General features: G+C 38.8%; 1 protein-coding gene across 3 annotated transcripts in view; it reads left to right on the top strand.

The window, feature by feature from the left end:
• Window positions 1-13,384, top strand: part of USP12 (ubiquitin specific peptidase 12) — a 162,403-nt gene that overhangs the window by 132,166 nt on the left and 16,853 nt on the right. For all 3 annotated transcript variants that reach the window (XM_037986883.2, XM_008021792.3, XM_037986882.2), the window contains 3 exons: window positions 1,171-1,400; window positions 6,759-6,835; window positions 6,963-7,046. In XM_037986883.2, the coding sequence (XP_037842811.1) occupies window positions 1,188-1,400; window positions 6,759-6,835; window positions 6,963-7,046 (374 nt within the window). In that variant the 5' untranslated portion in view covers window positions 1,171-1,187. The remainder of the gene's footprint in view (window positions 1-1,170; window positions 1,401-6,758; window positions 6,836-6,962; window positions 7,047-13,384) is intronic.

Below are 13,384 nucleotides of genomic sequence, written 5' to 3'. Positions count from 1 at the left end.
TTTAAAATGTAAAATTACCTATTTTAAAATGTAAAATTACTCCTATGAAATATATTAAATGTACATTGAGAATCTAAAAATAAAATGTCCTAAATAGGTAAGTTTTCTCAATGCATTTTATTGACCAATTCATGTATGTGGGCTCACACTGGGCAGTTCGTGTGTGGGCTCACACTGGGCATTACTTTGTGTGTGGCATGGTGGAGTCAGGCTGCCCAGTTTGAATCCTGGCTCTGCCATTTCTTGGCAGTGTGACTGTACCCTCTCTGGTCCCATTTTCATGTTTAAAAATAAAGTTAGTAACAGTATTACATGGTTGTTGGGGATCCAATGAGATACTGCCTCTGAAGTCCTTACTTCTGGGCCACCGCGCTCCAGCCTGGGTGTAGCCATTTTCAAGCTTCATCTTTACAAAGTGCCCAGCAAGTGGGTGTTGGACTCACTGTTCTTGGTAGAGTGGTGTATTGCCAAGCACAGGGTAAAGTGCACTTGATGGTAGCACCACCAGTATTTCAATTATATTTACTCACTTGTGTAACTGCAGGAAATGTTTCTTGGAATTACAAAATCTCACATTTGGAAGGGACTTGAGATTACCTAGATTACATAGATAATTCTTGATAACATGGTTCTTAAACCTGACTCTGCATTAGAGTTAGTTGGAGGAGCTTTGAAAAGCCCCACATTCTGGCCTCACCCCTTACCAACTGAATCAGAATCCCTGGGATGTACGGTTCAGTAATTTATTTTTAATAAACTTTGTGGTGGGTCTTAAGCAGTTGGCTTGGCATTGGCAAATGGTTGTCCAACTTCTGCTTTAAAGCTTGCCACGTTGAAATATTTGTGGAATAATAGGTTAGGTAAGCTAATAAGCAATTTCTTCTTAAATTCTCAGTATCTGTTATGCTAATGTATGAGGATAGGTTTTGCCCTTTCCTCATGGATCAATTAGTAGTATGTTTAAACAAGATTTTCATTAATTTTACATTTATTTTCCCCAAATACAGATAAAAGTTTTAGATGTGAAAGTTATTTATTTGTTATACATTACAAAAACCTTGTGCATTTATATTTTAGTTTTGACCCAATACTAGATATTCTTTTATAAATGGTTTTTTTATGAAGTTTTAATTCTGAAATAATTATCTAATGTTATGTTTTTATTTTCAGAGCTTTTTGACAACTACATGCAACAAGATGCCCATGAATTCTTAAATTACCTGCTAAATACAATTGCTGATATTTTACAAGAAGAGAGAAAGCAGGAAAAACAAAATGGTCGCTTACCTAATGGTAATATTGATAATGAAAATAATAACAGCACACCAGACCCAACGTGGGTTCATGAGATTTTTCAGGGAACATTAACTAATGAAACCAGATGTCTTACTTGTGAAACTGTAAGTATATCATACAATTTTGTATAGAGAAAAATTGAATCATTACGTTAAAGGTTGTTCTTTGAGAAAGAGAAGAATGGAAGATGAACTTGAAAGTTGTAATTCTTAAATATTGGAGTTAAAGATGGGTTTTTCAGTTAAAAGGACTCTGTCTGTATTCTTAATGTCATGTTGCTTATTGACAATGAATACCTGAGGTGATAGAAAGATGTCGTAGCTTGAACTGTTCAATTTTCTTTCAGTTTAGGAGGCCATAGACCATGTTGTGAAAATTATGTCTTAGGACATAATCTCATAGGATCATACCGATCAGGGAGGCATACTAATTTGTTTTTCCTTTTTCTATAATTACCTTTAGTATCCATTGTTGGAATTAAAAACTAAAGCATACAGTGTACCCTCAAGGAGGGGAAGATATCCCACTTGCTGTACACTTTGTAAAGATGAAGCTTGAAAATCGTTACACCCAGGCTGGAGTGCAGTAGCCTTGACTTTCTGGGCGCAAACAGTCCTTCCATCTAAGCCTCATAAGTAGCAAGGGCCACCAGCACGTGCCACCATGCCCAGCTAATTTTTGAATTTTTATTTTTTGTAGAGACAGGGGTCTTACTGTGTTGCTCAGGCTGGTCTTGAACTCCTGGGTTCAAGCAGTCTTTCCACCTTGGCCTCTCAAAGTGCTGGGATGACAGGTGTGAGCCATCATGCCCGGCCAGTCATGTTCTTTAAAGCATTTTCCCCGTTCAGTGCAGAATCCAGTTTGGAGGGGGGCATTGCATTTAGTTGTTTCTTTAGCCTTTTTTAACCTGAAACATTTACATGGTCTTTTTTTTGTTATAACATGGAGATTTTTTAGTAATATGCCTCCCCAGACTTTTTAAAATGAGATGTTCTCATATTTAGTTTCTCTGATGTTTCTTCCTAATTAGATGAGGTTATGCATTCATGGCTGTAATAATACATCATTCATGTTGTGTTCTTCTCGGGGCATCACATCTGTAGGCACACACTATCCATCTTCCTCTCGTTGGTGAAATTAATTTTTGATCACCCAGTCAAGGTGGTGGTGTTTCTCCATTTGATTTATTTATTTGGAGACAGGTTTTTGCTCTGTTTCCCAGGCTTTAGTGCATGATACTGTGTTATAGATCATTATAGCCTCAGACTCCTGGGCTCAAGTGATCCTCCTGCCTCAGCCTTCTGAGTAAGTAGGACTACAGTGCCTGCCATCACCCCCAGCTAGTTTGTAAATTTTTTGTAGAGACAGGGTCTTGCTGTGTTACTCAGGCTGGTCTCGAACTCCTGCCCTCAAGCAACCCACCTGCCTCAGCCTCCCAGAGTGTTGGGATTACAGGCATGATCCACCGTGCTGGGCCAGTTGTTCCATTTTATGATGACTTTTTTTTTTTTTTTTTAAATCCCTTTGCAATTAATAGGCAGTCTGGGGGGAGACACAAATACTTCCCTCCTTATCGAAATCTCGCCCAAGATTTAGCATGCCTTTATGATTTTGCCTGATCTTGTCTTTACTATGACAGTTGCACTGCTAGGTTTTGAGAACATTGGAAAAGAGGATCCACAGGCAAGAAAGCTAAGAGTCCTGTGAAGTCTCCATAGTTTTACCTTTTCCAGAATATCGTGTAGTTGAAATCATATAGGATGCAGCCTGTTTGGATTGGCTTCTTCCACTTAGCAATATGCATTTAAGGTTCTTCCATGTCTTTTTATGGCTTGGTAACTCATTTCCTTAATTTTCGGCTGAGCAACATTCCCCCGTATGGATGTGCTGCAGGTTTTAAAGTTCATTCACTTACTGAAGGACGTCTTGGTTGCTTCCAAGTTTTGCCAATTATAAATAAAGCTCTATAAACATTTGTGTGCAGGCTTTTGTGTGGATGTGAGTTTTTACTTCCTTTTTGTAAATATCAAGGCGCATGATCACTGGATTGTACGGTGAGAGTATGTTTAGTTTGATAAGAAACCAACATTCTGTCTTCCACGGTGGCTGTACCATTTTTCCTTCTTACCAGCAGTGAATGAGAGTTCTTGTTTCTCCACATCCTTGCTGACATTTGGTGTTGTCAGTTGGATTTTGGCCATTCTAATAAGTGTGTAGTGTTATCTCATGTTAATTTGCAAGGCCCTAATGACATATGTTGTTGATCGTCTTTTCATCTGCTTATTTATCATCTATATATCTTTAGTGATGTGTCCAGATCTTTTGTCTGTTTTTTTAAATCAGGCTGTTTGTTTTCTTTGAGTGTTGTTGAATTTTAAGTGGGTTTTTTTGGGGGGTATAATTTTGGATACTAGTTCATAAATCAGGTGGGTTTTTTGCAAATATTTTCTCCCAGTCCGTGTTTTTCATTCTTTTAGCACTGTTTTTGGCAGAGCAGAAGTTTTGTTTGTTTGTTTGTTTGTTTGTTTGAGATGGAGTTTCGCTCTTGTTGCCCAGGCTGGTGTGCAGTGGCGTGATCTCAGCTCACCGCAGCCTCCGCCTCTGGGTTCAAGTGATTCACCTGCCTCAGCCTCCCAAGCAGTTGGGATCACATGCGTGCACCACCACGCCTGGCTAATTTTGTATTTTTAGTAGAGACGGGGTTTCTCCATGTTGGTCAGGCTGGTCTTGAACTCCCGAACTCAAGTGATCCGCCCACCTTACCCTTCCAAAGTGCTGGAATTACAGGCGTGAAAGTCCAACTTTTTCTTTCATGCATTATACTTTTGGTGTTGTATCTAAAAAGTCATCAGTAAACTAAATCTCCCTTAGAATTTCTCCTGTGTTATCTTCTAGGAATTGTATAGTTTTTCATTTTTAAATTTAAGTCTATGATCCTTTTTGAGTTAATTTCTGTATAAGGTATTACAAGGTTTATTCTGGGTTAATTTTTTTGCATGTGGATGTCCATCTGCTCCAGCATCATTTGTTGAAAAGATGATTCTCCATTAAATTGCCTTTGCTCCTTTGTCAAAGATGAGTTGACTCTATTTGTGTGAGTGTGTTTCTGGGCACTCTCTTCTGTCCTGTTGGTCTATATATCTGTTCTTTCCCCATTACCATGCTGTCTTGATTACCGTAGCTTTAGAGTAAGTCTTAAAGTCAGGTAGTCTCAGTCTTCTGACTTTGTTCTTCTTCAATATTTTGTTGGCTCTTCCGGGTCTTTTGCCTCTCCATGTAAACTTTAGAATCAAGTTTGTCGATATCCACAAAATAACTTGCTGGGATTTTGATAAGGATTTTGCTGAACCTATAGATCAAGTTGAGAAAAAAATATCTTGACAAAATTGAGTCTTATCTAAGTATATGCACTGTCTCCCCTTATTTACCACTTTTTTTGCTATCTTTCATTGGAGTTTGGTAGTTCTTCCTCATATCAATGCCGTGCGTGTTGTGTTAGATTTCTATTTAAGTATTCATTTTTGGGAGTGCTAAGCACCAACTACGCCAGGTAGAAGATGGTAGATGGGTAAGACATAAGCCTCTGATCTCAGGATAGTCCTATGGTAATGAAGACTGGCAAACCAGTGTTCAGGCAGTTCCAGTACAGTGTGTTATTGTATGTGTATGCACAGGATGCCATGCTAGCCAGAGAATGGTAGACCTAATCCAGGTGGGAGTGGGAAGGATTTGGACAGGTGAGGGACAGGCTTCCTGGAGGAGCTTATGCTTGTATTTTAGAAATGCAACTGGTAACGTCTCAGGTGGTAGGAAGCTGGTGTCTGTAACACCCTTTTCCGGTGTTCTCTATGAGGGTTCCTTCTCAGTCTCATTCATTAGCTTCTCTTTTTCCATTCTTTAAATGTGGGTGTTCCCCAGGGTTTCATTGTCGGTTGCTTCTCACTCTGCATTGGGAGGATCATGATCCTGTTCCATTTTGTTATCACATGTGCTGATGACTCTCAACTCCAGATCTCCACCCTAGACTTCTTCCCTGAGTTTTAGACTAGGATCTCCCCATATTGTGTATGACATGACATTAGGACATATTAGTCCAATAGCAGCCAGATGTCTTCACAACCACTTTGGAAAGTGAAATACTGCCCTACTTGGTGACCACTTGGCACCAACCCAGTTGCAAATATAAACGTAGTAATTCATGCACCCAGGTGATCTAGAGCATCCTTGTGTCTAGGTTTTTACATGATCATAAAAGTGAACGTTTCAAATGACCCCTGAGGCAGTGTCTGAGGACTTCTTTTTGAGGAATACAAAATTGATTTTGAGAAACACCAGACTGTATAACTTTTACTTCTCTATAGCTTACATGTAAATTCCTGCCTGATCTGGCTTTAGCCTACCTCTGCCATATTATCTCTTGTCACCCTACCCACTTTTCTACAAAATTGATGTATTTTCCTCAAACATATGATGTTCTCTTTTTTTCTCTCTGAGTTGTCTGTGTTCCCCCTTCTTTTTCACCAGACTTTTTGAGACTCAGGTCAGTTATCTTGTAGTGTTAGTGTATCTTCCATCGCACAGTGGAATGGCATCTTAGAGAAGGGGTTTAGGTCCTACGGTTAGCTTAATGTTGAAGTCGAGGAAAGTCAAAATCACCATTGGAACTCCCTTCAACTGTCTATAAAATACGCTCTGCACAGTACCCTGGTTTACTTACATTTGCATAAATACATACTATGTACAGCCACATGTTCTGTGACAACTTACTGAGCTTATAATCTCGATGCAGTATTAAAATGGGATGGTGTTTGCTTAACTGAGTGGATGAGAGGCACAGGGAGCTGAGTCAGACGTATCTTCTGTTGCACATGTACCTTCAGGATGGACTTGCTGATAGATATAGCTAGGAAGATTTATGTCTAAAGTTCTGTCCTATTCCAATTCACATGAGCAAGTGATAACTTTCTAAGATTTTTTACCCATAAATTAAACAAAACTTTGTATTATATTTTTAGGAGAAATAAAGTCAGTCACAAATGAAGAATGTAATTTAACATTTTGGGCTAAATTTTTTTTTATGACAAAACGATACAGATGTCCTGTGTGAAGCATTTTTATTCAGTGTTGGCCTATGTTTTTTTAAGGATCAGTGTATATGGTACAGTTTATTTCATGCTTCAAAATAACACAAAGACTTTGGAAAATCATGAACTCTCACATCATACTAGCCTTTGCCAGAGAGAGTCAGTCAAAAGTGTACTTTGGTGTTTTATTTATACATCTGTTATGGGTTGTTTATTCAATGTCCTTTTGGATAATCCAAATTAAGTAGTTTTCTTTTGAACTTGAGGGAAAAGAATTGTTTACTTACTAATAGTAATAGAATGCATTTAATTCTGTTAATTGGAAACTGTGGTTTACTAGTACTTGAAAAAATCAAAGATAATTCACTGTTTTTACAGATAAGCAGCAAAGATGAAGATTTTTTAGACCTTTCTGTTGACGTGGAACAAAATACATCAATTACTCACTGCTTAAGGTATATGTAGAATTATTTAGTTTGAAATTTAATAATTATTTTTAGTCTGGAATATTTTTTATTTTATTTTTAATGGATAATGATTTCCTGGTATCTACAAAATAAATTTGTTTTGAATTTCACACAGGGGTTTCAGCAACACAGAAACTCTATGCAGCGAGTACAAGTATTACTGTGAGGAGTGTCGCAGCAAACAGGAAGCACACAAACGGTAATTTAGTGCTTTATGGATTTTTAAGTGATTTTTTTTTTTTTGCAATTGGTGTTGGAGGTGGGCTTGGAAAAACAATCTAGGAAAATTTAAATTGAGTAAAAATTCTTAATTCTATTACTAACAGTTAATGTTCATTAAGTATTACTAGGTAAATGATATTCTACTTGATGTTTCTTTTACAAAAACTCTATACCCTCAAGTGATTTCCTATGTCTAGCGATTATTTAATCATCATAAACCAGTACAGTTAAAATATTTGGCTTTGAGGCTTTCCTGATGATATAAACTTTTTTCTTGGTGAAGAGAGTTGAGGGAGATAGGACTCCCCATTCTCCATCCCCCACACCCCCAGTTTCTGCTTTTCCTACATAGGATGTTGTACATTCTCTTAGCGTGTTATTGTAAGACTGGTTTGGTATCAATAAATGGAATAGTAAACATCATCATCATCATCATTACTTCTTATTTTGAAACAATCTCAAACTCAGAAAAGTTGCATGAATAGACCAAGAAAGCTTTTTTACCCTAAATCATTTGAAAGTGAGTTACTAATATGTACCTCATGGCCCCTGGCACTTTAATAGATATTTCCCAGTAACAGGGACGTTCTCCTATGTTCCCACATCCATCCAAATCAGGAAAGTAACACTGACATGCTACTGTTACCGCAAACCTTATTTTGGTATCACAGGATGTCCTGGTAATGACCTTTATAGAAGAAGCATTCTGTCCAGAATCCCACATTACATTTAGCATTCGGTCTCTTTAGTCTTTTTCAATTTGGAACAGTTTCTCAGTCCTTTCTTGACATTAATGATACTGACTTTTGAAAATCTTAAGTTAATTATTTTGTAAAATGTCCCTCATTGGAGTTTGTCTCATGTTTTGCTGTGGTTAGATTCAGGTTATATATCTTGGACAGGAATCTTACAGTGTTTTTCTCATCGTGTCCTGTTAAGTAGCATATGTGACTTGATTTGTGCCGTGTGTTGGGAGTGTCCCCAAGATCACTCCTAGGACAGGTGATTTCCTAGAAGGACTCACAGTGCTCAACACCCAGGCGTGCTCACAGCTAAGATTTATTACAGGAACTGGATACAAAACACAGTCAGCAAAGAGAAAACCAGGCAAGCGCCCAGAAGTAACTGTCCCAGTGGAGTCACAAAAGACAGTTAATTCTTCCCACATTGAATTGTGACAACACAGGAAGCTCATTACAGACTGAGTGCCCTGAGTTTTTATTTGGGGCTAGTCACGCAGGTACCCTCTGCCTACCATGCCCCCGAATTCCAGACTCCCAGAAAGAAAGCAGGAGTTCAGCATAAACTGTCTTGTTTGTTCAAACAATTTAGGCACAGCGAGACACTCTTATTATTTGGCGAACGGTGGGAACATGTCCGAAATCCAAGTTTCCAGATGCTAAAAGGACCATCCACGCAAGCAGGCCTTTCTAAGGATAGTTTGAGGCGATGTGAATCCTTTTCCGAACCTCCCATTACTGTTCTTGGCTGTTGTTGAATGTTTGAGTGAATGTTGCCCAGATGTTTTACAGAGTTCTTCATGTTAATCTTTACTTTTTCTCATTGTAATTTAGAAGTATTTTGTGTAGAAGTATTTTGAGATTGTAAATATTTCATTCTTCATTGAACTTTCATTTTATTCACTTTTAAAATCTTACAGTGGATCCAAAGGTTCCTGTTTTATTCAATGGATTGTTATCCATTAGCATTCTTACTTCCATGCTCACATTATCTACAGTCTGGCCAGGGGGAGCTCCTCCAAGCTGGCTCTTCTCTTGATGTGCCCAGTCATCCTCCAGGATTTCTTTCCTTTCTGACTCAAGCTCTTCAGGCTTGTTTTGCTCTTTCTTTGCCCCTACTCTGGAATAAGCCATTTCTCCAAGGAGCCCTGGTTTCTCTTAGGGGAAAACGATAAACTAGGACCTTGTGTAGTTGTGCTCATTGCTATTGGGATGTCATTGTTCCTGAGCCCGCTTAGTGAGCAGAGCTAGAGGGTAGATGAGTATTTATAAATACACACACAATTTCATATCTGCATTTATTTCTCTTCTACATCTATTGATCTTTTTATCTGTATTGAAAACCATGAATACACAGTGGTAATCTTCTTGTAGCCACCACCGTAATATTTGTCATTCCTTTCTCGGACAGTACAGTTGGCTACCCTTATCCTTACTGTATTTACTTACTTGGTCAGCGCACCTTTAGGTAACCCAGCTTGTTCTCTCTGCCTTCCTGCCCCCACTCCCTGCGTGCACATGCGCGTGCACACACAAACACACACACATTCTTCCCCACTATATTGACTTATTTGGTCGGTGCACTTTTTGGTAACCCAGCTTATTCTGTCTGCCTTCCTGCCCCCGCTCCCTGCATGCACACACATGCATACACACACACACACACACACACACACACACTCACACACCGTTTTCTGCTTGGGCTTCGCCTTCTTCTGCCTGTACAGATGTCTGTTATTTGGCCCCATCAAATAGTTGAACTGAGTTGTTCTTTAAGGGAGGGGAAGAGCTCAGATTTTTAAGTGATTATGTTTTTGTTTTGGTCACAGACATTTCCTAGGAAGGAAAGTGTTTTTGGTAATGGACCACAGAATCAAAATAGATTACTCACTGTTTCTGTCCATTAATGTATATGATGGGGAGCACCTCAAAGAAATTTAATCAGAGGGATAGGGGCTAAGGCATTACATTCATCCTGAAAACGCCTTCGAAAGTACCTAAGACCATTGGATAAGTAAGAGTCAGGGACTAAATGTAGCTGAGAGAAATACAACTTTCAGACTTTACTGACTGTTGGGAGGAAGGCCCATCTGTGAGCCAAAGCCACCCTTTCCCTCGAATGATGATTATACAAGTAATCACGTGAGGAATTGAGAATTGTCTGTAAAATCGAGCTCTTTGTTTTAAAGATACGAAATTTTAATGTATTAGAAAATACATGAAGAATGTGTATTCTTTGTAAATAAATTAGAAAATACAGATAAATGTAAATCAAGAATCACTATAAAAGCTATAAAATGTTAACATTTTTGTATATATCTTAGATTTTTAAAGTGTGTATGTATATACACACATAGTCCCCAAAATGCTATCAAACTTTGTGTGCAAGTTTGAAACTTCTTTCACTTAAAAAATTGCGACCATGTTAATGAAAAAATATTTTTATATCCTTCTTAGGAGGTGGTGCATTGTGTGTGTGTGTGTGTAATTTTATATATATGTATATATGTATGTGCATGTATATAAAACATATATATGTGCATGTATATATGTATATATTTTTTAAAGAGACAAAAGATCTCTCTCTGTCACCTAGACTGGAGTCCAGTGGTGCAATCTTAGCTCACTGTAGCTTCAGACTCCTGGGCTTAAATGATCCTCCTACCTCAGCCTTCTGTATAACTGGGACTAGAGATGTGTGCCACCGCGCCTGAATAATTTATTGAATTTTATTTTTTACACAGGATCTTTCTATGTTGCCTAGACTGGTCTTGATCTCCTGGCCTCAAACAGTCCTCCTTCCTCAGCCTCTGGTGTGGCTGGAATTACAGGAGCCAGATACCACGCCTGCTGTGTAGTATTTATTTTTTTTTTTGTATGAACATACCATAGTACCATGTATCTACCAGTTGTCTAAATCTAACAATTTAGATTTTTTACACTGTTATGAACAGTAAACAGTTTTGTGTGTATATACACATATTCCCCACATATTTTTGGACACTTTGTAGGATGAATTATGCATAAGTTCCTGGAAAGACAACTTTACAGAAGTTACGTATTTCTCATTAGGATCTAGCATCAGCCTTTCTGATAATTTGTGGTGTGATATTGAGCAGTTCATTTAGTATTTTTGACCTTTACTTGGATGAATTCACTTCTGAAAGTTTATAGTTTTCAGTTTTGGAATAATAGGATAAGCTTGTGTTGAGTATACAGATCATAGTTCTTACTAAAAAACCAAAAATCAATTTGACGGCCAGACGCAGTGGCTCACACCTGTAATCCCAGCACTTTGGGAGGCCAGGGTGGGCAGATCACCTGAGGTCAGGAGTTGAAGACCAGCCTGGCCAATAAGGTAAAACGCCGTCTCTACTGAAAATAAAAAAATTAGCCAGGCATGGTGGCACACGTCTGTAATCCCAGCTACTCTGGAGGCTGAGGCAAGAGAATTGCTTGAACCTGGGAGACAGAGGTGGCAGTGAGCGGAGATGGCACATCACTGCACTGCAACCTGGGCAGCAGAGCGAGACTCTGTCTCAAAAAAGAAAGAAAAGAAAACATTCCATTATAATAGTATTAGAAACAATAACATACTTAAGAATAAATTTACATGGCAGAAGACTTGTATATTGAAAATTGTAAGATGTTACTGAAAGAAATTAAGATACAAATAAATGGAAACACATCCTATGTTAGTGGATGGAAGACTTAATATTGTTAAAATGTCCATACTACCCAAAGCAATCTAGGGATTCAGTGCAGTCCCTATAAAAATTCCTATGGCATTTTCTGCAGAAATAGAAAAAAAATCCAAAAATCCACATGGAATCACAAAAGACCCTAAATAGTTGAACAATCTTGAGAGAGAAGAACAAAACTGGAGGCATTAAACTTCTGATTTCAAAATATATTTCAAAAATACAGTAATTAAAACAGTATGCTACTGGCCTAAAGACATATGGACCAGGTGGAACAAAATGGCCCAGAAGTAAAACCATACGTATGCAGGCAACTGATCTTCAACAAGGGTGCCAAGAATACACAGTGGGAAAAGGATAATGTCTTCAGCAAATGGTGTTGGGAAAACTGAATATCCACACGAAAAAGAATAAAGTTGAACCCTTACCTTACATCATCTACAAAAATTAGCTCAAGATGGATTTAAGACCTAAAACTATAGAACTTTTTTATTTTTATTTTTTCCATCTCACTCTGTCGCCAGGCTGGAGTGCCTCCCCCTCCCGAATAGCTGGGACTGCAGGCGCACACCACTACACCTGGCCAATTTTTGTATTTTTAGTAGAGATGGGATTCCACCATGTCTTGAGCTCCTGACCTTAGGTGATCCACACACCTCAGCCTCCCAAAGTGCTGGGATTACAGGCATGAACCACTGCCAAATGTTAATTTCTTTCTTTGCTTTTCTTTTCTTTTTTTCTTTTTTCTTTTTTTCTTTTTTTTCTTTTAGAAATGGAGTCTAGCTCTGTTGCCCAGGCTGTAGTGCAGTGGCATGATCTCAGCTCACTGCAACCTCTGCAACCTCCGCCTCCCAGGTTCAAGCGATTCTCCTGCCTCAGCCTCCTGAGTAGCTAGGACTACAAGCGTGCGCCACCACGCCCAGCTAATTTTTGTATTTTTAGTAGAGACGGGGTTACATCATCTTGGCCAGGATGGTCTCAATCTCTTGACCTTGTGTTCTGCCCACCTCGGCCTCCCAAAGTGTTGGGATTACAGGCATGAGCCACCACGCCCGGACAATAATTTGTGTGTGTGTGTGTGTGTGTGTGTGTGTGTGTGTGTGTGTATAAATGCAAACATGGATTTATGAGTGACAAATTTCAAGTGTATATTTTTATTGTAGTTAAAAAGATAACAAAATATATAACCTAGTTTGAGACCAGCCTGGTGGCCAACATGGTGAAACCCCGTCTCTACTAAAAATACAAAATTTAGCCAGGCATGGTGGCAGGAGCCTGTAATCCCAGCTACTTGGGAGCCTGAGGCAGGAGAATCACTTGAACCTGGGAGGCAAAGGTTGCAGTGAGCCGAGATGGCACCATTGCACTCCATTGCACCATTGCACTGGGTGACAAGAGTGAGACTTCATCTCAAAAAACAGGAAAAAAAAAAAAAAAATTCTCCCAAAAAGGTTCATCCTGAGAACACTGAAGAATGATTTTTGGGAATGTTAATGATGTGCCACAAAATTCGTATTTTATGATCAAATGATTCGCTGTAAAATATTTTATTTTAGATATTCATGCTCCTGAAGACTCACAAAATAAAGGAAACTTTATCCAGCCTTTTCCAGAATTTACTTGCACATAGACTCCGTTTATATAGCATGCCTATTGAACTTTGTAAATAGCACAGTTCCAGAAAGATAGTGGTTTGGGAAATGTCACTCTAATGGTCATCTATACGTTTATCCCATGGGAGTGTAAAGCATAGAGGTGAGAGGAGAGTGATCACCCTGGGGAACTGTAATGAGAAAGAATTGATGGCTGTTTCAGGTGTTGATTTCCTGTCCCTGGCTGCTGGCATGGGGGTGAGGGGGAGGCTGAGGCTGAGG

Source organism: Chlorocebus sabaeus, chromosome 3 (assembly GCF_047675955.1).
Source record: "Chlorocebus sabaeus isolate Y175 chromosome 3, mChlSab1.0.hap1, whole genome shotgun sequence".
Taxonomy (NCBI): Eukaryota; Metazoa; Chordata; class Mammalia; order Primates; family Cercopithecidae; genus Chlorocebus; species Chlorocebus sabaeus.
Note: the sequence above shows the minus strand (reverse complement) of the source record. Positions and strands in the feature narration are given on the sequence as shown.